The sequence below is a fragment of the Sorex araneus genome, chromosome 6 (genome assembly GCF_027595985.1).
Source record: "Sorex araneus isolate mSorAra2 chromosome 6, mSorAra2.pri, whole genome shotgun sequence".
Lineage (NCBI taxonomy): Eukaryota > Metazoa > Chordata > Mammalia > Eulipotyphla > Soricidae > Sorex > Sorex araneus.
In genome coordinates, this window is record NC_073307.1 from 729,389 (window position 1) to 755,826 (window position 26,438).

The 26,438-nt window shown below is 54.9% G+C and overlaps 1 protein-coding gene across 1 annotated transcript in view; it reads left to right on the forward strand.

Moving 5' to 3' along the window:
• The first annotated feature begins 12,593 nt into the window (after positions 1-12,593).
• Positions 12,594-26,438, forward strand: part of DAPP1 (dual adaptor of phosphotyrosine and 3-phosphoinositides 1) — a 31,349-nt gene continuing 17,504 nt past the window's right edge. Inside the window, exons 1-3 of the mRNA XM_012934761.2 lie at positions 12,594-12,698; positions 22,935-23,057; positions 24,765-24,898. Coding sequence (XP_012790215.2) covers positions 12,595-12,698; positions 22,935-23,057; positions 24,765-24,898 — 361 coding nt within the window. The 5' untranslated portion in view covers position 12,594. The remainder of the gene's footprint in view (positions 12,699-22,934; positions 23,058-24,764; positions 24,899-26,438) is intronic.

Genomic DNA, 26,438 nt, shown 5'->3' on the forward strand with positions numbered 1-26,438 from the left:
AAAAAAAAAAAAAAACCCACACAGTACACCTCCCATCCCGCCCCCCCACCCCCTACCTTGTAACTGATAAGTTTCATTTTACATTCTGCTTACTTTGGTTACATTCAATATTTCAACACAAACCTCACTATTGTTGTTAGGAGTACCCCACTAGAGTCAGACCTACTGTGAAGACAAATAGCGGCCGCGCGGTTTTGAATTTCTGTACTTTAACACAAAGTCCAGGGAGATTTCTTATTGGATCATTGCAGGCTTGAAAACCCAATCTGTGGTCGTCTTAATATGGCGGCCACCTCGCCCTTCATCCCCGGAGAGAAAGAGGCGAGAGAGAGAAATACCTTTCCCCTCCTGGGCGGGCACGGGGCCGAGGCTTAATTCTCAGGCTGGAGACATTCTGCGAGGAGTTGCTCACACCGAAAGAGGTTTTGCTGGGTCTGGATTCACGCTTGTACAGCTGCAGAGAGGCCGCACATGCGTGCGGCCACCGGGATCACATCTCGGCGGTGGGCTCAAGCTTTCTAACAGTACATTTTTCCTCAAAATTTCTCCTGAAATATTATTTCTCCTCTGAATACCTAATTGACATTTTTCTTCACAATACATAAGATAGTTTTTTATCATAGGTTCCTTTTACCTCATAGTCATTTCTCCCCTCAGAATTGCTCCTGAGTGAATTTTCCCTTCAAATATTTTATACTTAATAAATACTTTCCCCTTGTATTTATTTTTCAAAGATGTACCTCTATAGGTTCTTCATATTCAGTAGCATTTTTTCCTCATAATTTGTTCCTCAGAGAATTTTCTTTTCAGATGTTCTACACCCTTAGACATTTCCCTCCATATTTGCTCCTCAAAGAGTATTTTCAAGCTAGAGTTAGTGCAGGTGTTAAGGTACTTGCCTTGCACATGTATACCCCAAGTTTAATCCCTGGTACCACACTTAGCTTTCCTGACACCAGCACTGTCAGGAGAGATCAGAGGCCAGGAGTAGCCCAGGGCACATCTGATCGTGGCTCCAAAACAAATAAGCAAAAGTGTTTTCTGCACATCTTTTACCTCCAAAACACTTTTCTCATCTGCTTTTTCTGCCCAAATATTATCCTCTTTTTTTAAAATAATTTTTTAAATTTAATCACCATGTGGAAAGTTACAAAGTTCTCAGGTTTATGTCTCAGTTATACAATATTCAAACACCCATCCCTTCACCAGTGCCCATATTCCACCACCAAAAGCCCCAGTATACCTCCCATCTCCACCCACCACCCCCAACTGCATAACTGATGAATTTCACTTCATTTTCTCTTTACCTTGATTATATTCCATATTTCAACACAAAACTCACTATTGTTGTTGGAGTTTCCCCCCAAGAAACACAGCCCTACTACCAAGGAAGCATTTGATAGTTAGTTTTCCATTGCTTAGAATGAAGAGATATGTAGCCCCACTGCTCCAAGTACATAACTCTTTTGTTTTCTTTTTCCTTTTCCTTTTTTTTTTCTCATCTCCCTTCCTGAGCCTCATAGTATGGTGGACACCACGCTGCGTTTCTCCCCAAAAATGGGAAACAACCGGGAAAGAGGGATATTTCCTCTTCTCGGTCAGCGTGGGGCTGTTGCTTAGTTCACAGTCCAGAGAAATGGCTGCTACTTTGATTACCTTCAATATTTCAACAAAAAACTCACTGCTATTGTTTGGAGTTCCCCCCCCCCAAAGTCAGACCTGCTAAAAAGGAACCATTTCACATTGCTGACAATTAAGAGATGTTAAGTTGCGGCTGCAGTAATGGCCGAGTGGTTTTGGGTTTCTGTATAAAGTCCAGGGAAGATTCTGCCAGAAATTGCATAGCCCAGCTCACAGTCCCAGTGCATTGCTGTTAGAAGCTGCTCTGAATGCCAAAATGGGTTAGAAGGCCTCTGGAATCAAAGTCTTTAGGAGCACAGGGTCCGTTTCGCTCTCAGCAGCTTCGGATTTATCTGGGCTGAGGGGGTGCTGGTTACACCCACTTCCCATGATTGCCTATGAGCCCCAAAGTGTAAAAACCGTATACCTCTGGGTTAGGAGTCTTAGAAGGTGGCTCCCGCCACATGGATATTGCTGCCGCCGCCATTTTCCGTGCAGAAAAACAGGGTGAAGAGGAAAGATCCATCCCCAGGCAGCGCGGGGTTGGAGCCCAGCTCACAGTCCCAGTGCATTGCTGTAAGAAGCTGCTCTGGATGCCAAAATGGGGTAGAAGACCTCTGGAATCAAAGTCTTTAGGAGCAGAGGGTCCCCAAGTATTTTCCTCTTTAAGTTCTTTACACCCTATAAAAATTTTCTTCAATTTTTTTAAATTCTGCAGTTTTCCCAGGTATTTTATGACCAGTAGACTACTCTCTTATCTACAAGAGAGCAGAGAGAGAGAGAGAGAGCGAGAGCAGTCTACTGGTCATAATATACCTGGGAAAACTCCAGAATTTTACAAGTTTGAAGATGCCGCTCTGTCTAATGTTCATCAATTTAAAGAAGGCCTTTGATTATGTTTAAACTGAAGCAGTCATCGAAGCCCTTGTCAAACAGGGCGTTCAAACTCAGTACATCAAGATCCTCCGTGAGCTGTATTACGGATTCACCACCAGGATCTCACCATTCTACAAGGAAGTGATCATCAACGTAAAGAGAGGGGTTCGGCAGGGTGACACCATTTCACTGAAACTCTTCAGTGCCACCCTCGAGAACATCATGCGACGACTGGAATGCGAAGGAATGGGAGTGAAGATAGGCGGTAGGCAACTACACCACCTCCGCTTCGCTGATAACATCGTTCTCATAACATCAAACATTAGCCAAGTGGCATGAATGCTGGCCGACTTCGACCATGAGTATGGAAAGATCAGACTGAAGCTGAATTTCACAAAGACAATGTTCATGGAAAAAAAAACTAGTTCCTGAAGTTCCATTTGCTCTCAATGGAACAAACATCTTGGAATGCAGCAGCTATGTGTACCTGGGTCGAGAACTCAACATGAGGAATGACTTGGTGCCAGAATTGCACAGGAGGAAGAGAGCAGTGTGGAATGCCTTCAAGAGCGTTGAAGAAGTTGTTAAGAGGATGAAGAACCTCTGGCTCCAGGCACATCTTTTCGACTCCACCGTTCTTCCTACACTTACATATGCCTCAGAGACCTGGGCCCTACAAAAACAAAAAACGAGAACACTATTTGGGTATCCCAAAAAGGAATCGAAAGAGCTATGCTTAGAGTATCACATTTCACTCAAGTGAGAGAAGGAATCCGGAGTTCCGACCTCCGTTGATGATGGAGAATCAAGGACTCTGTCTCATTTGCCAAGGCATCGAAAATCAGATGGACCAGACACGTAATGTGATTCAGAGACGACTGCTGGACTAGAGCTGTTACTGACTGGATTCCACAGGATGTCAGAAGAACGCGTGGCCGCCCACCTACAAGATGGTCAGACTTCTTCGTCAAGACACTGAACGAATGGTTTGAGGCTTTTTGTATTCCTGGAGTGCGCAGACGCCATTGGGCTACACTAGCACACGACAGGGACAAATGGAGACGTTACTGACACTTGCTGGGGCAAATCGATGGGCAACAGGATGACAAGTGATACAAGTGACAAGACTGCTCTCAGATTTTCTTAGCAAAGAGTTGTGTTTTTAATTTAATTTTGTTCTTTTTGGGTCACACCCAGGGATGCACAGGGGTTCCTCCTGGCTCTGCACTCAGGAATTATGCCTGGCAGCACTCGGGGGACCATATGGGATGCTGGGATTCGAACCCAGGTCAGCTGCATGCAAGGCAAACGGCCTCCCCGCTGTGCTATTGCTCCAGCCCCACGAGAGTTGTCTTTTAAGGTGCTTTACACTAATACCCTTTTCATCCTCAGATTTGTTTTTTCTCTAAGAGATTCTTCTTGAAGTTTTAACAGTGATGTAATTTTCTCCTCTTATTTTTCACCTTACAAAGTTTCGTGTGTGGGTTGGAGAGAGAGTACTGCGGGTAGCCTGTTTGCCTATGCACGCAGAGGACACAGATTTGATCTCCAGCACCCTGTATGATTCCCTGAACACCACCAGGAATGATTCCTGAGCAGAGAGCAAGGAGTAAACCCTGAGCACTGTTAGGTGTGGTCCAAAATCAGTAACAAAAGGTTTGTTTAAAATAGAGAGTCTAGGGACTGGAAGATAGTAGAATAGTTAGGTCATGGGCCTAGCATATGTCTCACCTAGGTTCAATCTCCTGTACCACATGGTCCTTTGAGCATTGCTGGCTGCAACAATGGAAGCTCCTAAGCACTGCCAGGGAAGCCCAGATAAGCCCCAGTATCACAGAGGCTAAGTAGCACCGCATCCTACGACTACTTTCAGTGAATTGCTGCCAACTTGGCCAAGAACCACCAGAGGGGCCCATGACCTCCTAAGCACCACTTGGAAGAAACACATATACATCCCCTCACAAAATAAATAAAACAGAGGATCTAAATAGCCAGTATCACACAACTTACTGATTTTTATTGCTGACGTGACGGCATGATTAAATTTAAACGAAAATAAAGGGTTTTGCTGTATATCTTACTTTAAAATATATGTAAATTGTACTCACCTTGAAAAATTAACCAACTAAATGTTGAATAGATCCTAGTATTTTTAGCACAGCTGGTAGAGCGTTTGCCTTGCACGCGGCCGACCCGGGTTCGATTCCTTCGTCCCTCTCGGAGAGCCCAGGAAGCTACTGAGAGTATCTCACCCGCACGGCAGAGCCTGGCAAGCTCCCCGTGGTGTATTCGATATGCCAAAAACAGTAACAAGTCTCACAATGGAGATGTTACTGGTGCCCGCTCGAGCAAATCGATGAACAACGGGATGACAGTGCTAGTTTTATTTTGCTACAGGACTGCAGAATTAGTGTTACTATTAGTTTCTGACACTTATTTCACTACAGATTTGTCTTCTCATGTTTGCCTAAGTGTAAACATCCAATGCTCAGGATGAGCTGGACAGGCTGCATGTGGACTCAGGGCTATAGGGCCTAGGCTATCACTTCCATGTGTGAACACCAGTCCATGTCCCAGATATGAAGATTTCTCAGGGTGAGACATTTGGTTTCTGTTCTTACTTGTCAGTCGGGCCGCTAGTTCAGCTCTTCACTCTGGGACACCAACTGAGACCTTTTACTGGGGGGGTCACTCATCTGGTGATGCTTAGGGGCTATTCCTGGCTCTGCTCTCAGCAATTACTCCTGGAGGTCCTCGGGGGACCATATGGGATATCTATGATGGAAGTCGCGTCAGCCACATGCAAGGCAAGCACCCTACCTGCTGTACTATCACTCCATCTCATTCTTTTTATCCTCACTTGCTTCTTTCTCTGCCATCACTTCAGAGAATTTTCCCCCTTGCTTCCTACATCACTCTTCTAAGACATACTTCATTGCTGCTTGTTCATCTGTCCTGAGGCGCAAGAGAAGAAAGATCTACAGCAAAGGCGGGAGGCTTCTCATGGCTCCCTCCTCAGCAAGAGGGTCCCAAACCTGCAGCTCTGTCTTCTCTGAGCTCAGCGACCCAACGCGGAACCGTAATCTGAAGCTGCGAATCTCACCTTGGAATGACTGACTGCCTGCGCCTGCAGAGGGGGAGAGTGAGCCCCCCTCTCTCCATCTTTCTGCCAGTGTGCCCCAGCTCAAACTCTGGGCCAGTCCGGTTCTTTCCAGAGGGTTCTCTGTCTCTCTCTGTCTCTGTTTCTCTCTCCTCTCTCCCCCTGCACCCCGCCACTGCTGTTCGGCGTCCCTCTGTGCCACGCAGTTGGCATGACTATAATGTTCCTTCATCAAGATTTCATGGATATCACCATACTGGATAGGAACTGCCCACAAGCCATGGGGTAATATTTCTCGTTGAGGGGCAGCAGAGTAGCTCAAAGGGCTATCGCATGAGCTGTGAAGGCAGAAGCTTGGGTTCCAGCTCCAGCACGAGCGGGTCCCTAAGCACTGCTGGCTGCGGGGAGAGGGAGAGAGCTCTCATCGCAATATTTTCTACCGACACTTTTAAACAGCAACTGGCTGTACTTTCCAATATCTAAGGAATCTCTCAGTGTTGTAAAAAGACTGTTCCAGAAGTGGAAGCTGCAACTGCATTGTGTTTTCAATTTGGTTTCAGTGACTTCCAAGAAGGATTTACCATGTGAGCCGTGGACACGCCTAATCCCGATCCTTGAGAAGCCTGTCTCCTGGCAGAGGGAATGAGCCGAACACCCCTGCAGCCGAGAGGCAGGTCAAAGGCGGGACAGAAGCATGTCCGTACCCGCAGAGTGGGGCCAGGAAAGGGAGTTGTGTCTTCATTAAAATTTAGGGGTGACCAGGATTAGGGGGACAGAGCTGAAGGGGGGCTGTAACCAAAAGAAGTTGCAGAGGCAACAGCGAGGTGTTTTTGCTGAATGATTCCCAGCAGAAGATAAAAAGTCTTCAGCCTTCTGTCTTCTCCCTTCCTCCGCAGTGAAGGCACCGCAAGACTGAAGCCCGCGTAAATCAGGGACAGAAGCCAGTGGAAGGCCACCCTCGGAGCCGCAGTGAGCGTCCCTGGGTCCCCTCACCGTATCTTGGAGAAGCGTAGTGAACAAATGTCAGATTCAAATAGATCTGTCCGGGATAATTTTAGTCAGGTTTTTGGGCTGGAAGCCTGTCTGGGCACGCAGGAGCTCACAGCTATCAGTTACCTCATGACCCGAAGGGCCAGGTACCCAAACAAAGCTGTTCCTGCTCAGAAGGTTGACTCTCACCCTCGTCTCCCTCTGCCATTGGAGGAGAAATACCCTGCAGTCCTTCCTCCCTGAACTTCTGGGGACACCCTCACCCACTCAGTGTCACAGCCTGACTCGCTCTGTACCCCCCAAAAAGACTCACAGAGATGCAGAGCCCACTCTTTCAGAATGCTCCACCTCCACAGGAAGGTCACTTTTGAGGGCTTCCATCTCCACAGGGCATACAGTTGTGGGGTCTCCATCTCCATGGGACATATACTGGGGGGTCTCTATCACACAGGAACAACACTTGTGAGGGTGTCTCCGTCTCCACAGGAAGGACATTTATGGGAGGGTCTCTGTCTCCATAGAAGGCCAGAGGCCCACTTACCCTGAGTCATTCTCAGAACTGCAGAGCCAGCCTCAGAGGGCAGGTCAGGGATGGAACTGGCCGTCGCTGGGGTGCAGGGAGAGCTTTCCCTGCAGGACTCTCAACAGAGTGCCCCATCCCAGCCTGAGGAGCACAGATGAGTTCATAGTTCTCTTATATCCCTTCCCAAATAGCCCTTCAGCGAGTCCCTCCAAGTGCCCTGCAGTCCCCACTGTGCTGCACAGGGTGGGGAGGGTGATCTCTCAGAGGCGGGTGCCTTCCTGGGCCTCAGAGACGGGAGCTATTTTCAGGTGGGTTTTGTTTTCAGCTGACATCTTACATGTTCAGATCCTTTTGCAAAGCCTCCGATGGTTTCAAGAGAAAGAAAGGGAGAACAGAACCATGTAAACTTGGTGAGAAAGGTAACGGGTTCAACCCGAATCACCTGTCCATTTCATCTTTAAATCATCTTTTGTGAGAAAATATTGTGTGTGATTGCTTGCTCACATTTGGCATCTTTGACAAAGAGCTACATGGTCACCCTGATTCTAATTGGCTCTAAAGTCAGTGCTAAGACTGAGTTTCAGGAGGGTGACCCGAGTGCTAGAGAACAGATGACTGGCTAAAGAAACTATGGTACATCTACACAGTGGAATACTATACAGCTCTTAGAAAAATAATTAAGTCATGAAAATTTGCTCATGAAAAGTCATGAAATTAAGTCATGAAAATGATGGACATTGGAGCTGGAGCAATAGTTCAGCGGGTAGGGTGTTTGTCTTGCACACAGCCGACCCAGGTTCGATTCCCAGCATCCCATATGATCCTCTGAGCACCGCCAGGGGTGATTCCTGAGTGCAGAGCAGGAGTAACCCCTGTGCATTGCCAGGTGTGACGAAGAAAGAAAGAAAGATAGAAAGAAAGAAAGAAGAAGAAGAAAGAAAGAAAGAAAGAAAGAAAGAAAGAAAGAAAGAAAGAAAGAAAGAAAGAAAGAAAGAAAGAAAGAAAGAAAGAGAAGGAAGGAAGGAATGGAAGGAAGGAAGGAAGGAAGGAAGGGAAGAAGAAAGAAAGAAAGAAAGAAAGAAGAAAGAAAGAAAGAAAGAAAGAAAGAAAGAAAGAAAGAAAGAAAGAAAGAAAAGAGAGAGAAAGAAAGATAGAGAGAAAGAGAAAGAAAGAGAGAAAGAGAGAGAAAGAAAGAAAAGAGAGAGAAAGAAAGATAGAGAGAAAGAGAAAGAAAGAAAGAAAGAAAGAAAGAAAGAAAGAAAGAAAGAAAGAAAGAAAGAAAGAAAGAAAGAAAGAAAGAAAGAAAATAAGAAAGAAAGAAAATAAGAAAATGGATGGACATAGAGAGTTTCATGCTAAATTAAATAAGTCAGAAGGAGAAGGAGAGACCTAGAAGGACGGCACTCATTGTGGACCCTAAAATAACATAGTATGAGAGTAACACCCGAGGACAGTGGAAACAAGGGCCAGGATGAATGGCCCACAGTTGGGCCCTGCCTCATGAGCTGCGGGAGAAGGCAGATGGGATGGAGAAGGGACCACTAGGCAGTGATGGTTGGAGGGGTCGCTCGGGATGAGAGATGTGTGTGAGAGTGGGTAAAGGACCAAGCAAATGGCCGCTCAGTACCTGTATTGCAAACCGCAGTGCCCCAAAGGAGGGAGGGAGGGAGGGAGGGAGGGAGGGAGGGAGGGAGAGGGAAGGAGAGAGACAGAGCCAGAGAGAGACAGGGACAGAGAAAGAGACAGAGAGACAGAGACAGAGAGACACAGAGAGAGAGAGACAGAGACAGAGACAGGGACAGAGAAAGAGACAGAGAGAGACAGAGAGACAGAGACAGAGAGACAGAGGAGACAGAGAGAGAGACAGAGAGACAGAGACAGAGAGACACAGAGAGACAGAGACAGAGAGAGAGAGGAGAAAAGTGCTGCCCTAGAGGCAGCGAATCTCAAATGAAAGCCCGCAGCTGAGCCCACTGGGGCAGCACCGGCCCGGAGTCCTGTGAGGGGCACCCAGCCGCTCAGACACGGGAAACTGAGGCCCGTTTCGGCCCCTCAGTGTCAGGGCTCCAGAGGCTGCGGCAGAATACGTGAGTCTGGGGGGTTAGACAAGAATGTGCCCGGCCCACCCTCGCTCGGGGGCGGCCTCTGGCACCCCCACGGCTACCAAAGGGGCAGACAACGCGGACCTGAGCTTCAAGCCTCATCTGGACGTAATTAGAGGCCGGAAAACACCATTTGGTTTTAAAAACATTTTTTAAAAGCACTGAAGCGTGCTGGGTTTTGAATCACTAAGCCCAGAAGGACCAGGCAGCCGAGTCGTATGCCCGAGCTTACTGCCAGCTGCAGGGCCCGGGCAAGTCCTTGCCACCCTCCGGCCCTCGCCCAGCCGGCCACAACCAGGGAGCTGCAGCTTCGTGAGAAGCCGCAGACCTCTTGCACGTCTTAGCTTCCGAAACACCCTGGATGTTTGCTGGGCTGCTCTGCCCCCGTCTCGGGTCAGATAAGCTACAGTGTCTCCAAAATACCCCAGCCGCCGGCCGGGCAGCTCCCCGCCTCTCTGGCCACCCACCCCAGGGGCGGGAGAAGGGACCTTCAGATAAAGTCACACTCAGAGAAGCAAAGGAGCCGCATGAGGCCCGTGTGGAGTTTGACGCGTTGGGTAGGGGCTGCTGTGCCTCAGGGGACAACCCTGCTGGGTTCGAGGGCCCCCTTTTTTGTTTGTTTGTTTGTTTTTTTGTTCTCTAGTTCTTAAACTTTCTTTTTATTTATTTTTAATTAATGAATCACCATGAGGGTACAGTTTACGGATTTATATACTTTTGTGCTTATGCTTCCCTCATACAAAGTTGGGAACCCATCCCTTCACCAGTGCCATTCTCCACCACCAGTAAACCCAGCATCTCTCCCACCCTCCCCAATCCCATCTCCCCCCACCCCACCCTGCCACTCTAATTAGCTATTGTGGTTTGCAATAAAGGTGTTTGAGTGGCCACTGTGCTCAGTCTCTAGCCCTCATTCAGCCCGCAACTCCCTTCTCCCACATGGCCTTCGACTACATTATAGTTGGTGACCCTCGAGGGCCCCTTTGATTCAGGCTTTCAAGGGCCCAGATCAGCTCCGAGAGGCTCATCATGACATTTCCAGGTGGGGGAGGGGACCTCCCTTCACCAACAAAAGAGTCCCTGTCACACTGACCCTCCAAAGTGTCGCCCTAACCTGGGATGGCGGCTGTTCCCAAAGAAGCCGGACATGAAAGCATAGTGCCCTTCTAGGAGCTGGGAGACTCCTAAATATAGTGCTCCTCTGAACCACCATAACTTGTGTTTTTCTCAGACCACTGCCACAGCACGTGGGTGCGCTGTGACAAGAGGGTTTCTCTAGAACTAGCTGTTCCCAGCTTCCACAGAGGAGTTCCAGGTTTGTTGGCCAGAAGGGTCACCAGTCACCCCTGAGACAGTTCCCAAGGCTCTCTCTCTCTCTCTCAAAGTCAGAAGGAAACTTGACGTGACTTGGGACAACTCTCCTCCAAACGGGAGTCTCCCTGGGGGGTTATCAGAGGCGGGCTGTGGTAGGAGGTTGGGATTAATGGCCCCATTAGTGACCAAAAAGGCTAGTCAGTCTCCCAGGCGAGGTCAGTCGGCCTTTCCTAGCCCTGGGGAGCCGGCGACCCCAAGAAGGCCCCGAGAAGCTTTACTCTGGGAGGGAGAGTGCTGGCCCGCCCCGCCGCAGCCCTGCATTTTTGCCCTGCCTGGCTCCCGCCTCACACAGGACAGAGGAGGGGGAGCACAGTAAGTGCAAGAAGCATCCGTGCAGCTTCTCTGCAACAACGTTGTGTCTCCTGGGGTCCCTAGACCGGCGTGTACATGTGTGAGCCCATGAGTGCCTGTGTCCACGTGTGTGAGTCCGTGTGTTACCTGTGTATGAGCCCACACGTGCCTGCGTGCAAATGTGTGTGAGATCAGGTGTGCCTGTGTGTACCATGTGTGAGTCCACTGTGCCTGTACATGAGCCCACGTGTGCCTGTGTGATTCCATATGTGCTGTGTGGGTCTGATGTCGGTGGGGCCCCACGGGCGGCTTATGTGAAGCAGGGAGGAGAGAGACGGTCACTTTCTCCCGATCCACCTCTGCACCCGGGACCCAGGGTTACTGGGTTCTTGTCTCACCTCGCAGAAAGGAATTTCAGGAGTAGATGGGCAGTGAAGGGAAACAGATTTTATTTGGAGGCTTTTGAAGGGGAGAAGGGAGAGAGAAGCGGGAGGGAGAGAGAAACACGCTCAGAGACCCCCGGCCTTCCCACGGGCGGAGAGAGTCCTACACACGTCCCAGCATTAGACAGGAGAGCATGAAAGCCCACAGCTCAAGAGGGGGATGCGGACGACAGTGCTCAGCCACGTGGGCACCAGCGGCACACGGGCTCGGGCAGCGGATGTGCGCCCTCCGCCCCCCCTTTGTCCAGGGTGACTTATAGGGGTTTCTGACCTGCCCCACCTGGGCTTCTGCCTGGGTCAGAGTGCTCAGGAGCTTGCCAAGGGGCTAGGCCGGGGGTGCTGATGGTCTTTGAAATTCCCTCCCTGGCTTCTGTTTCTGCAGGGGCTTCTCGGGGTCTGCTGCTGGCACCGGTGAGGTCTCCTCAGGCCTTAGTTCCTGATCTCTGCAAGGCCGGCAACCTCAGGGCTCCTATTTCCCCAGGGACTTCCACTGCCGTCACCCTGGGGGGGGGCCTTCCCTGTCTGCCTGCCTGCCTATACAAGTCCATGGGAGCCTGTGCATGCATGTGTGTGGTTACATGCGCCTATATGTGTACATGTATGTGGATATGTGTATGGACATGTGTGAGACACATGTGCCTATGTGTAAGTCTATGTGTGAGCCCACATGTGCCTTGTATGTGTGTATGAGCCTCATGTGCCTATGTGTGCTTGTGTGGTGAGCCCACGTGTACCCTGTGTGTGTGCGTGTGTGTGCCTGTGTGCCTGTATGAGCCCATGTGTGCCCATGTGTGTGCCTGTGTGTGTGTGCCTGTGTGTGTGTGCCTGTGTGTGCGTGTGTGCATGCCTCTGTGTGTGTGCCTATGTGTGTGCCTGTGTGTACAAGTGTGTGTGTGCCTCTGTGTGCATGCCTGTGTGTGTGCATGCCTGTGTGTGTGCCTCTGTGTGTGTGCCTCTGTCTGTGCCTGTGTGTACAAGTGTGTGCGTGCCTGTGTGCACATGCCTGTGTGTGTGCCTGTGTGTGTGCCTCTCTGTGTGTCCGCGCATGCGTGTGTTGGCGGCCCCAGGAGAGGTGTCTGCAGTTCCCGCCCTTGGGCCTGGGCACATACTTGGGGGTGTGGCGGCTCCTCACTGCCTGACGGTGCTGGGCCCGGGAGGGGCGTGTCAGAGGGAGTTTCATTTCCTCTGTGCTCGGGGCCCTGCGCCCGCTGTGCGCTCAGGAAGACGTGGACGGCGCAGGCAGCAGCCGGGCACCCGGCCTGGGCCAGCAGGCGGATGGGCAGAGCCAGGGCTCCTGAAGGGGACATGAGTGACCAGGACCTGGCAGGCCTCCGGGACGCGGATGGGGGCGGAGACGCCGCGCTGCTCCAGGACCTGGGGTAAGAGCCGCCGGGCCGCGTGGGCACCCCCCACCCGCGGGCCCCGCTCAGGTGGCCGTCCCGGCCGGCCTGCTGCCCCTGCTGCCCTCACGTCCCTTGGCCATCCTGCCGTCCCTCCTGCCCCCACCCCTCTGCCTGTCCCTGCCTGTCCTCCCGGCCCCCGCTGGCCTGGGGCCTGTGTAAGGCAGGTGGCATAGCTGACCTGTGACGGGTCCGGCAGGAGAGGCTGAGCCCCCCAGCCCACCCCCCACGCCCAGAGGGTGTCCCACAGTCTGCGCTAAGGCCGGCCTGTGGGCTGGGGCTTGGCAAGGCCAGGCCGTCCAGCAAACTCTGCTGGACAGACACCCCGGGGACCATCCCGCGTCCTGCCCAGGTCACCCTCCTCCCCGTGTGGGGGCCGATCCAGCCCAGGAGTGCAGGTGCCACGCTGCAGACCCCCAAACTGGAGGTCTCGCCCGGTGGGAGGGGCTTCCGTGGCCCCTGGGACTTGGTGCCTCACAGGACAGACCCCCGGCCAGCGCCTCCCAGGTCGGGGGCATCCACCTGGAGAGCCAACCGCCAAATCCTGGAGACGGGGCCTGTGTCCCGCTCCGAGCCCGAAGCCAAAGCCACTCACCAGAGCTGGCCTGGCTCGGCCTTGGAGCACCTGTGCGGGGCAGACTCGTCGAGACCCGTCTCCACGGGACGAAACCCACTTGCTGCGAGTGTGTGGTGGGAAGCTTCCTGGGAACGCCGTTCCCACAGACCCACCAAGGTCCTGAAGCCCGGTGCTTGCTGTGGCCCCGCACTGCCTGGGAACGTGGTCTCTGTGCTCGCCGCCGCGGGCAGGAGCCTGGACGGAGACTGGCCCCTGGGCTGAGTCCTGCCACACGCGCCCTGTGCCCACCTGCTCCTCTCCTAAGAGCGCCGGGCACAAAGCGACTGTGTGAGGGAGAGGCGGGAGGTGCTGGACGTTTCCCCTCCGCCCCGCCCTCCCCGCTGCGGCTGTGGTGACGGCAGCTGGCGAGGGGCTGCCACACGCCCCGGCCCTGCTCCTTCCACTGTGGGGCTCACAGAGGCCGGGCGGCTCAGTGGGGGGTGCTGAGGGGCACGGCTGCTCTTAGGTGGGGGCTGCACGCCTGGCTGTGTGTGTCCATCCCCTGCCTGTGTGTGTGTGTGTGTCCAGTCCCCTGGCCTGTGTGTGTGTGTCCAGTCCCCTGGCTGTGTGTGTGTGTGTGTGTCTAGTCCCCTGGCTGTGTATGTCCATCCCCTGGCTGTGTATGTCCATCCCCTGGCTGTGTGTGTACGGTCCCCTGGCTGTGTGTGTGTGTCCATCCCCTGGCTGTGTGTGTGTGTCCATCCCCTGGCTGTGTGTGTACGGTCCTCTGTACTGTGTTACGGCCCAGTTAGTGCCGGCCCCCAGGGACCTTGTTTGGGTGCCTGAGGAGTCAGACCAGAGCCTGTCAGGAAGGTGCTTTTAGTCACTGAACCATCCTGAACCCCCTAAGGGTGCCAGGCTTAGGTGACTTAATTTTAAAAATGATTTCTAACAGTTTTTTTTTTCTTTAAAGGGGTAGAGTCTAATGTTAGTGGTTTGGGTATTTACGGACAAAGTGTTTGGTGGGTGACGAGGTTTCATGCATTCGGTTGGTTGGTGCCTGATTTTCTCCAAGCCCCAGAACACATAGGTGTGTGAGCTAAACCCCGAGCTGCAGTCCACACGTGGGACATGTATGCATGTTGTGCGCACGTGTACACGCACACACATACACACACACGTGTGCAGGTCTGCTGTGCTGACCCCTGTAGTGAGTGTCAGCCTAAGACATTGTTTTCTTTCCCCCGAGACTTGGCGCTGAATCTAGACAGTGGTCGGGAAACCGTCCACTGCTCCTTGCTCCTGTGTTTGGGGGGACTCTTGCCAGAGCACCGGCCGAGAGGGGCCAAGCCAGAAGCCAGGAACCAGAGGGGTGGCCGCAGCCCGGGAGCAGGTCACTGGGAGGAGACACGGGCTGGGTGGGGGGCGTAGGAGCGGGGCCGCCGCAGGCAGGCGAAAGGCCGGCAGCAGTTCCCACAGGAGGAGCAGGAAGGGGAGCCTGGCCGGAGGGGGAGCCTCTCCGAGCAGCTCAGGCCCGGGGACCTGGCACATAGGACCTTAGGGATCGCCAGGTTGTTCGGACTGTCTGCTCGGCTATCATCTTCCAAGACTGCACTGCCCTGCCTCCCGTTGCTCATCAATTGGCTCGAGCGGGCACCAGTAACCGCGCGGCAGAGCCTGGCAAGCTCCCCGTGGCGTACTCGATATGCCCAAACACAGTGACAAGTCTCACAAAGGAGACGTTACTGGTGATCCTCCCCCAAGTACACTAAAAATTCCTTTTTAACATATCCCCCAGTCTCAATATTAACAAGAAAGAGCTGGGTGGGGCTGTGGGCCAGGGCAGGGGGCTGAGACGCCACCGCCTGAAGCCCCCACTAGTGCGTCCCCGCCTGGGCGCTGGCCGTCACCGGTCAGAGGCGGTCAGAGGGGATCAGACGCAGCGGCTCGGTCAAGGCCGGCTGCTGGGCACCGTGGCTCTGTGGCCTTGACCTTCCTGCCGCAGTGACCCTGCAGTGACCCTGTCAGTGCTCAAGCCAAGGGCTTCTGGACCCCAGGATTTGCATGTCATCATTTTCATGGGGCCACAAGCTGTTCTCCACACGTCCAGTCGAACCCGGAACGCCGCGCTTGAGTGGCTCCGGAGACAGGTGGCCATGGCGAGCCCTTCCCGGGGACACGCCTCCCCCGCTGAAGTCTCCGAGAGGCCGCAGTCCCAAGCGGACAGCCAGGAGCAAGCCAGTGAAGTCCCGAGTGTCTGGGTCCGGCCCTGGGCCTTTTGCTATCTGCGTCTCCCTCACCCCCGCTCCAGCCACTGGGTTCTGCCTCCACCGGAACCTTCTGGAATGGGCTGCCAAGGCTGTGCTCACACGTAAGCCGAGGGCTCTAGCCTCACCGCCACTGAGGCGCACCCTTCCCGGAGCTGAAGGGACAGGTTGGCTGCGGGTCACTGCCCCTGGCTGGCCTCTTCCGGTGCTTTGCATGTATGACGCACGGACACGGGTGCACGGTGGGACCTGCCCCGGGTGGGCCTCCACCCCGGGGTGCTGCCCGCCTCGGCCTTTGCAAAGGAGGCTCTGAGCCTCCCCTCTGTGCGCGAATGCTGCGGCCCCACCTTCCCCCCCTGCCGGGCTGGGGGGGGCGCTGGGGGGCTCAGGGGTGCCCAGACGGCCCCTCTCTTCCCCTCCGGGCTGAAAGCGGAAGGTGGGGACGCCTGGCTCCCCCGCCAGACCCCCCTCTGCAGCCGTTTTCTGTTCCTCCTGGTGACGCCTGCCTGCACCTACTGACGTGGGTCGCGGAGCCGTGGGGGGGGTGGGGGTCACCCTGCTCCACTCACGAGCGCAGCTCCGGAGACCAGCCGAGGCCCCGCGACCCTGGGGCAGGGGCCACCGCACAGGCGGGCCCAAACCAGGGCCTGGCCCCTTGAACGCAGGAGAAATGACAGGGAAGCAAAGCCAGTGCTCAAACTCAGAAACTGAGAAGACCCAAGGGGCCCCCTCATCCTCCTCAGACCAGGGCGGCCCCTCCACTGCTCTGTTCTTTCCGTGGCTTTTCATGTCAGTGTTCTTGGGGTGGGGTCACGCCCGGTGATGCGCAGGGGTCACTCCTGGCTCTGCACTCAGGAATTACTCCTGGCGGTGCTCAGGGACCATATGGGATGCCGGGGATTGAACCCAGGTCAGCCGCGTGCAAGCCCTACCCTACCTGCTGTTCCGTCGCTCCCGCCCTTTGTCATGAATTTTGAAAGTCACCTGGTAGGTCCCATCCCCACCAGCTCAGTGTCTCAGATAATCCCGGCCCCTGGGTAGGTGAAGAGGCTTCTCTGTCCTCACTGGGGACGGTGAATTGCAGTGAGGCCCCTGGAACCAGCCTGTGCCTTGCTCTGCCTCACACATACCCACAGGCTCACAACATTCACCGTGTCCTCAGACACCATACCATGCTCTCTCTCTCTCTCTCTCTCTCTCTCTCTCTCTCTCTCTCTCTCTCTCTCTCTCTCTCTCTCTCACACACACACACACACACACTCATGAACACATTCACTGTGTTCTCTCACAGAAACTCATACATACCACTATGTTCTCTCACACACTCACATTCTCACACACCCATGCTCACATGTGTTCTCTTCTCACACACATGCTCTTTCCATTTCTTGCACGTGCATGCACACACACACACACATACACACGTTGTACTTGGTTTCTGGGTCCCCATCTCTCGTCCCAGGTCCCCTGGAGAACAGGTCCTTCCTGGTCTCCACTCCCACAGACGCCCCTTTCTGCCATCCTGTTTCTCTTCAGCTGGGCCTTAACTTCCACAGAAGAGCTTGGGTGCCTCCAGCTTGCCGCTTCACCCCTGCAGCCCGAGCCGCGGGCACCTGGCTTCCCCGCCCACTGCGAAGCCTTCTCCACCTCTGCAAAGCCTCTGCTTTGGGGCGGGCCCTCGTCCCTGTGGAGAGTGACCGCCGCACACGATCCCTGCTCTGCTGCACGGCAGCCACGGCCTGACTCAGGCAGAGCCAGCAACTCGGGGCTAGATCTGAGACCCCTGAGCCTTCGCTCAGGATGGGGGGCTGCGCGGAGAGAGCCTGTCCCCTCCCCTCCCGCGTCACCAGGCCTCTGGGCAAGGCAGCCTGGCCACCGCAGGCTGGTGCCCTCAGTGCGGCTTCCGAGTGCCCAGGGGCCAGCCCCGGGCAGGCGGGGCGGGAGGCCAGAGCCGCGTGGCCGGGCCAGGGTCCTGGCGCAGGCCTCAGGCTCGTCCGCAGAGCAGAGAGTGGGAGGGGTCAGTGTTGAGTGTTTGTCGGGGGTCACACGTGGTGGCACTCGGGGGGCGGGGGGAAGTGTGGGGGGCTCCTGCCGCGTCTTCCTGCTTTCCTGCTCTCTCTGGGCTGCTCTCGTGGTTTGTGGAGCCGGGATGGACTCACGGCCTCCTGGCAGTGCTCAGGAGACGGTGCGGTGCCAGGGACCAAGCCCAGCGCTCCAGCGTGCAGAGCCCGCTCTCCACCCACTGAGCTCTCTCTCTCCGGCCCTGAAGAAAGGACGTAAGGGAAGAAAGAAAGCCAGTCCTCTGACGGGAGAGTTTCTGCTGGTGTGGGGCGTGCTTCGGGGCTGTTACGGCTTTCTGTTCTTGCCTCCACCTCTCCCCTGCCCCGGCTGGAGCAGCTCCACCGCTCCCCACGGCCAGGGGGAGAAACGGGCACCCTTAGGTGTCTGTATAGCTGGAGTAAAGTGGCCCCCACCAGGCGGGAGCTCTAGGAAGCGTGTTCTCAAAAATGTTCGCTCAGGGGCTGGAGTGAGAGCACAGCGGGTAGGGTGTTTGCCTTGCACGTGGCCGACCCGGGTTCGATTCCCAGCATCCCATATGGTCCCCCGAGCACCGCCAGGAGTAATCCTGAGTGCAGAGCCAGGAGTAACCCCTGAGCATCGCTGGGTGTGACCCAAAAAGCAAAAAAAAAAATATTTTTTTTTAAATGTTGGCACACGCGTGTGTGTTCTGTGGCCGTGAGCCGCCTCCCCACCCCGGCTGCTGCCGCCAGTGGACACGTGAACGAGGGGACAGGGTGCCAGGCAGGTGGGGTGCTCCGGTCGCCGCTAATTCCATCCTCCCCGCGCCCTGCTCCGGTCTCTGTGCCCCGTTCCAGTTCCTCCAGCCCCCGTTCGTGTCTCCCGTCCCTCGGGCTGGGAGTCTCCACGCCCAGTCCCGCAGCCTTAGTCACGACCCCAACCCAGTCTTACGCTGCCCCTCCCATCCCCCCAGCTTTAGTTAACAGCCCAGCTCCGGGACTGGGGAGTACAACGACACCCACGTGAGATTAGCACAACCGGCACACGGAAAGTCCTTCCCTTCCTTCCGGAAGCCTCCTAGACCAAGGTCTCCTCCCCGCTAGGAGATCCGCTCAAGGCTGGATTCTGTCTAAAGGCGTGTTTCTCCTTTCCTTGCTCCACACCTTAAATTTACTTCTTACTAATCTGTCTAGTCATTTTGTATGACACAGTAAGTAATATCTTAAGCTTACAGGGTGGCTCTCCTGGGAACATCTGGCTATAGATCCCAGACTACAGTGCTCAGGCCAGGTTAGTCCTTCCTAACCCCAGCAGGGTCCCTGTCCAATCACTTCTCTTTGGGTCATGACAGAATTCGTCCACAACCATGCTCTTTAACTTATTATAAGTTTTATGGCACTTGGCCTGGCCTTTCTTGATGCCAAGTAGCTCACAGCTTGCCCTGGGTCCATCCAAATCCCTTCGTCAGGACCCTGCTTCTGGGGTGCTAAGAACTAAGGGCAACTGAGGCTAACGTTAAGTAAATATGACAGATGCCCAGGATTGAATGTTACTCAGGGTCAGTTAGCGCCAAGTTACAAAAGCATTCACTGTCTTCCTGTGCCTGGAGGAAAAGGACAGTGCTCTGAAGCAAACTGTGCCAAGGACCAACGAGAGAGAGAAAAAGCAAGGCTTCACTCACAGAGACAAAGCCCAGAGTCCTCAGAGAGCTGAGCCTCACAAGTTACAGGATCTGACTTGGGGATACAGACAGGGAGGCAGAGCACAGAGGGGAGGTGAAAGACAAAATCAGGAATGGGAGTGCCCCGGAGCACTGTGATGGGTGTGACCCCATAAACCTAGGCTCCCTGCGGCCACAGAGGAAGGGCGAGGAGAGAGGGCCAACCGTGTTATCCTACGGAAACTCCCTTACGGGGAGCTGTACCGAGAGGCCAGCGTTGTTCCATGACCGGCCCACTGGTCCCAGGTGGCCGGCAGGAGCGGGAGGTTGGGGGACGTGCTCTGACCCCCTCGCCCCCAGCACATGCCCCTGCTGAGGCCCGTCCTCTGGAACCCCCTTCCTCACGCCCCGAGGACGCAGCTTCCTCTCCCGGGAGCATTCTCCGATCACGCTGCCCCCATTCTCCTCAATGCCGGTTCCAGCCCCAGCAAACTGCGGCCAGTTGGCTCTGAGGGTGCAGTCACCTGCCCCCCTCAGGGCACCGGACATGTCGTCTCTGTCTTGGCGCCCTCGGCCACCCGCCCGAGAGGGAGCCTGTGGGACAGGGCTGGGCCCCGGCAGCTCACAGGGTCTCTGCAGCCTTTCGGGCGGGGGCACGTGTGTGTGCAGTTAGGGACCCGACTTGTGGTGAGAAGCAGCGCGGGGTGGGGGAGAGGCCGGGGGGGCAGCTCGGCTTGCACACAGCTGAGCCCCGTCTGATGCCTGCAGCCACGGACGGCCCTGGGAGCACTGCAGGAGTGATCCCACCGAAGAGTCAGGGGTCAGCCCTGAACACCACCGGGCGTGCCCCAAACCAGAAAGAGCGAAACAGGAAGGAAGCGTAACTGACAGTGTGGTGTGCCCTGAAACACCTAGTCCTTTGTGTTTGTGCTTCTCCGTGTGTGTGCGTGCGCACTTGTGTGAAAGGAGACATGAAGAAGGCTGTGCCCGAGCTGACTCCAAAAGGGCCAGAGCTTCTCTGGAGGACAGAGGCACCGAACGGTCAACAAGATGGGGAGCCGGGTGGGTCAGCGTCTGCGAGCACCGGGCCGTGTGACGGGGCTGCGGCCCCTGCGCGCCCGGGCGAGTCTCCGGGCTGGGTGACGTGAGTGACGTGCTTCACGGCGCTTCTTGGCATGCGGCTGTCACGGAAGGGTGACGCCAGCATCTCTCCAGAGGAGCTGCTGCCCCCTGACCTCCAGAGCCCGGCAGAATGTCCCCTTTGTGAGCACCTGCCCAGTGAGCAGCCTTGGCACGGCCTTGGGGACGAGCAGGAGGGAACAACGGGCTTCGAGTTCTTGTAAAGAGCGGCTTCTCTGGGGGAAAACAAGAAGTGAAAAAAATAGGTTTTTATTTTCTGTTTGAAAGGTAGAAATAGAAGGGGTTTTAGTTTCAGGAAAATGAACCAAATCGCTGAGAAGCATGTTCATAGCGCCAAGGCTTTGCAGGGGACACCGTTACCACCAGTGCCCTGGCACTGGGCAGGGTAAGGAACCCTAAGGGGGGAGGAGAGAGAGAGGGAGGAGGAAGAGAGGGAGGAAGAGAGGGAGGAAGAGAGAGAAGGAGAGAGAGAAAGAGGGAGAGGGAGAGAAGGAGAGAAAGAGGGAGAGAGAGAACAGGAGAGAGAGAGGGAGAGAGAAAGAGAGAGAGGGAGGGAGAGAAAGGAAGAGAGAGAGGGAGAGAGAGAGGAGGAAGAGAGGGAGGGAGAGAGAGGGAAAGAGTGAGGGAGAGAGAGAGGGAGAGAGGAAGGTAGAGAGAGAAAGAGGGAGGGGAGAGAGGGGAGGGAGATAGGAGAGAGAGGGAGAGAGGGGGAGATAGTGAGAGGGAGAGAGAGAAGGAGAGAGGGAGGGGAGAGAGAGAAAGAGGGAGGGAGAGAGGAGAGAGAGGGAGAGAGAGAAGAGTCAGAACTCCAATGAGTATGAGAGTCACAGAACACTAGTAGAGAGAGAGAGGAAGAAAGAGCGGGAAGAGAGAGAGGGAGGGGAGAGACAGGGAGAGAGAGAAGAGTCACAGGACTCTAACAAGCGTGAGAGTCCAGAATCCTAGAGAGAGGGAGGGAGGGAGAGGGAGAGAGGAGTCACAGAGCCCTGAGGAGGAGGCAGCGCTCTGACAGATAGGAAGGATGCCTCACGGAGAGACAGCCAGCACACCGCGGCCTCACCCTCACGGGAAGCCAGGGAGGCTGGAGGGGCCCGAGGCCTCTGCTCTGCCAGGCTCCCTGGGGGGGCCGGGAAGCGGAACCGGCTGATTGCTGGCAGCTGTGAGCAGGGTCTTCCTCTCCTGAGTTCTCTAAACCACCCTTGGGGGCCAGGCCAGGCAGAAGCCCCTCACCTGGGCGCTGCTGCGAGAGACTGGGGTGAGTCAGCAGGATGTGAGGCAACTGCCCGAAGCTCACGCAAGCCCGCCCGCGGCCCGCGGCAGTGAGGCGAGCAGCGCTGAGCTCGGAGACCCCTGGGGGAACCCGCAGGCCCAGAAAGGAGCGGACGAGGGACGGTCTCAGGGCCACTGAGGTAACGGACGAGAGCAAAGGCCTTTAGGGTATCACCCACTTTCCCGAACTGATGGCGCGTCGCTGAGTGGGGTGTGTGTGTGCGTGTGTGTGTGTGTGTGTGTGTGTGTGCGTGTGTGTGTGTGTGCGTGCGTGTGCATGTGTGTGTGTGTGCGTGTGCATGTGTGTGTGTGTGTGTGCGCGTGTGTGTGTGTGTGTGCGTGTGCATGTGTGTGCGTGTGCGTGTGCATGTGTGTGTGTGTGTGTGCGCGTGCGTGTGTGTGTGTGTGTGTGTGTGCGTGTGCATGTGTGTGTGCGTGTGTGGGGGGGGGTTGTCACAAACATTTAGTCTTACTATAAGTTTCCTTATTGTCAGGAAAGTCTTATTGTTACTGTTGGCTTGGGCCCTGCTCAGTGCTCAGTGCTCACTCCTGGCCGGCTCAGGGGTCAGTGTGGGCGCTGGGGCCTCCCTGTGCCGCCTGCCCCGGCCCGTGCTCTCTACGTGTTTCATACTCGAGGGACTCCGCGTGGTGTCTCTGAGACCCCCGCCGAGAGCCCCGCAGAGCTCACTGAGCCGCCCAGCCCTCCCTGTGCCTCGCCGTGTCCCTTGCTCTCGGCCCTCGGCCTCACAGGCCGTCCCCGGCTGCCCCAGAGACACCGGCCTCGGCGAAGCCTCACAGTGGCCGGGCGCCCTCAGGACACCCCAGTGGCAGCTGGACGTTAGGCCGGTTCAACCAAGTGTTGGGCGCCCCGGCCGGGCAGGACCACCTCGCCCAGCACCCGCCTGTCCTGAGCCTCGCGTCGGTCCCTCTCAGCCACCTGCCCCTCTGGCCTCCTCCTGCCTCACGGCTCAGCTTCCCGCGGACCTTGGGCCCCGCACACCGGCTCCATCCCAGGGACGTGGCCTCTCCTGTGTCAGCTCCGGGCTGTGTGTGGCTCCACGCCCTGGCGTGTCCTGTGACGGCTCCTGCTGTGCGCGTGGCAGGGGGTGGGAGAGAGGCCGAGAGGGCGAAGGGACCTTTGACTTGACCCTTTTACACGACCCCTCAGTGCCCGCCCTGGGCCCTGGCCTGAGGTCCGGGAGTGCAGCAGTGGCTGGGGTGGGGGGCGGCAGGGGGCTCTGCGGGCGCCTGGAAGAGGGGGTGGGAGCGCTGTGAGCGGCCGAGTGACGGGTGCTGCTCCCCAGGTGGTACCACAAAGCCCTGTCACGCCACGCAGCCGAGGCCCTGTTGCTCTCCAATGGCATCGACGGCAGCTACCTGCTTCGAGACAGCCAGGACCAGTCCAGCCTCTTCGCCCTGTCTGTCAGGTGGGTGCCCGGCCTCTGTCTGTCTGTCAGGCGGGTGCCCGGCCTCTGTCTGTCTGTCAGGCGGGTGCCCGGCCTCTGTCTGTCTGTCAGGCGGGTGCCCGGCCTCTGTCTGTCTGTCAGGTGGGTGCCCGGCCTCTGTCTGTCTGTCAGGCGGGTGCCCGGCCTCTGTCTGTCTGTCAGGCGGGTGTCCCTGCCTCTGTCTGTCAGGTGGCTGTCCCTGCTCTGGGGACCCTGTGTGTGAGGAGGGGTATGAGTGAGACCCCACCCCACAGGACAGGGTTGCCACCACTAAGGTGGTCCTAGAGTAACACCCCGTGGCCTTGGGACTCCCTGAGCACTGGGCCCTGTGGGTGGGGCCTGCGGCCCTGCCACACCCAGACAGTCACAAACATCTGCCCACGTCCAGTGAGCCACACCCACCAGCCACGGGGACCCTCAGTCTCCCTTGCCTCCGTCCACAGGAAGACGCAGCAACTCGGACTCGGCACCTGTCACCCTTCCTCTGGGCGTCCAGCCTTGCCCAGCGTGTCCCTGTCCCCTGGGCGTCCAGCCTTGCTGGGCCCATGCACAGTGGCTGGGACTGGACAGGGCCTGAGCCTCAAGGACCCATGGCTGGGGCAGATGCAGGGAGGGGAGGGTCCGTGTGGACTGGCCTGGGACACTCCCAAGAGGGCGCAGGTCACACAGAGGCTCCCTCGCGCAGGGCCGCCCTTTGGGCCCTCTGGCCCCGACACGCACTGGCCGTCCCGGGAGTGGGAGCAGAAGCGCGGGGTGGGGGCCTCCTGCTTCCCGGCAGGCACGAGCCAGCCTCACCCCCGCGGGGGTCAGGGACAGAGAGGGCCGCGGCCGCGTGGGGCGCTGAGGGCGGCCCGGGAGCCCAGCTCTCAGGGGCCGTGGGTGGCTCACAAGGCCTCGGCCAGGACAATCCGTTTCTCTTGGGCTTTCTGTGTGTTGGTTTGGGGGCTCCCCAGTGGTGCTCAGAGGCCACTGTATTGTCACTGTCACTGTCACTGTCATCCCATTGCTCATCGATTTGTTCAAGGGGGCATCAGTAACGTCTCTTATTGAGAGGCTTATTGTTCCTGTTTTTGGCATATCCAATACGCACGGGTAGCTTGCAGGGCTCTCCGAGAGGGGCAGAGGAATCGAACCCGGGTCGTCCGTGTGAAAGGCGAACGCCCAACTGCTGTGCTATCACTCCAGCCCACTTTATTGTAATAAATATTTAAAATAAATTATGACATTTACGATAATAAACGGACTGGAGCGATAGCACAGTGGGTAGGGTGTTTGCCTTGCACACAGACGACCCGGGTTCGATTCCTCTGCCCATCTCGGAGAGCCCGGCAAGCTACTGAGAGTATCTTGCCCACAGAGCAGAGCCTGGCAAGCTACCTGTGGCGTATTCGATATGCCAAAGACAGTAACAACAAGTCTCACAATGGAGACCTTACTGGTGCCCACTCAAGAAAATCGATGAACAATGGGGTGACAGTGCTACAGTGCTACTATAATAAATAATTTATTAATACATTTTTAAGTGTTATTTCATTCACTCCCAGGGGGCTCGGAGATCACTCCCAGGGGCACCCGGGCTGCAGGGACCCAGGCCAAGCCTCCAGCCCGGTGCTGGGTTTGGAGAAGGGGCCTGAGGAGGGTCCAGAAAGATTTGCCACATAACTTCAAACATTCTTCATTTCCTTTCAGGGCAAAGGACTCTGTGAAGCACTTTCATGTTGAGTACACCGGATATTCTTTTAAATTTGGCTTCAATGAGTTCTCCTCTTTGAATGATTTTGTCAAGCATTTTGCAAATCAGCCCTTGATTGGGAGTGAGACGGGTAAGCTGCCTTATTCTCAAGCTATGAGAACATGTTTCAGAATCGAGGTGGGACAGACAGATCAATGAAACGTTCTGCTTCTACCAAATTATCCGCGCATGGCATGCAGATGGATATGTGTGGAAATACTTTGCTACTATGTTATTCTTGAAGTCGTTCCCTAAAAAAATCACTGTATATATAGAGAGTAATATATATATATGCATATATATGTATTATATATATATATATATATATATTTTAGCAGCCTCTCCTTGCTTGTCTTTCCCAAAAATTGGAGGCTCTTTCAGGGTCAGGGGAATGAGACCTATCATTACTGTTTTTGGCATATCGAATACGCCACGGGGAGCTAGCCAGGCTCTGCCCGTGCAGGTGGGATACTCTCAGTAATTTGCTGGGCTCCCCGAGACAAATGAATATACATATATACATATATCATAACTCTCTATATAGTAATATATATTACTCTATGATTAGTTGCCTACTGTCTGAACTCCATCAAATATGGTGTGGTAATTATGAAAAATGGGTAGGACAGAAAGCGGCTGGAGCGTGGCGGCGGTTGGTAGTGAAGGTCGGCTGCCAGGTCTGGGTCCCTTGGGGCGGGGAGGGTTCTCACCCTCCCACCCTGGGGTGCCCCGAGTGAAAACAGCCTGGGGCAGGGTCCATCTAGCAGCTGGTTCCCTCCGGTTTCCCTCAGGATAGGGCGCTCTCGCACGACCACCCACGCAGTTTTATCCAGTAAAGCGGATGATTAGAGGTCTTGGGGCTGAAATGATCTCAACCTATTCTCCTAAAAAATAATATTTTAAAGTAAATACTTCTAATAAAGGTACATTTATTTTAGCATTGCTTTTAGGAGAAAATATAGCCCTTAGTAGGAAGTATTTTTCTCTGAATGTAATGCTTAATGCATTAAAAGCATGTCAGTTTTTAAATGACCTGTTTATTTTATAATCATCCATATAATGTACAATGAAAATAACACTGCCACTGTCACTGTCATCCCGTTGCTCATCGATTTGTTCGAGTGGGCACCAGTAACGTCTCTCATTGAGAGACTTATTGTTACTGTTTTTGGCATATCCAATACGCACGGGGAGCTTGCCAGGCTCTGCCGAGCGGGCTCGATACTCTCGGTAGCTTGCCGGGCTCTCCGAAAGGGGTGAAGGAATCGAACTTGGGTTGGCCATGTGAAAGGCGAATGCCCAACCGCTGTGCTATTGCTCCAGCCCCCAACCTAAATGATCTCAACCTATTCTCAGAAAAAAACAAATATAATAAATTTTGATTCCTCCTAATTTTAGGCATAGGCAGTTTGTAGCTATTTTAAACATTTTTGAAACCAAAAGTTATACTTTAATTTCCAGAAATCACTGGGTATTGAAAATATTGACTAGAAATTATTTTCCTAGTACAACCTTTGTTTCCTCATAAAATTCTCTATTGTCATAGTTCTTGTGTTTTTAACTGTATTTAAGTGTGAGTGAAAATATTTGGAATGTCTGTTTGAATGGTTAGAGCTAAAACAAAATGGTCT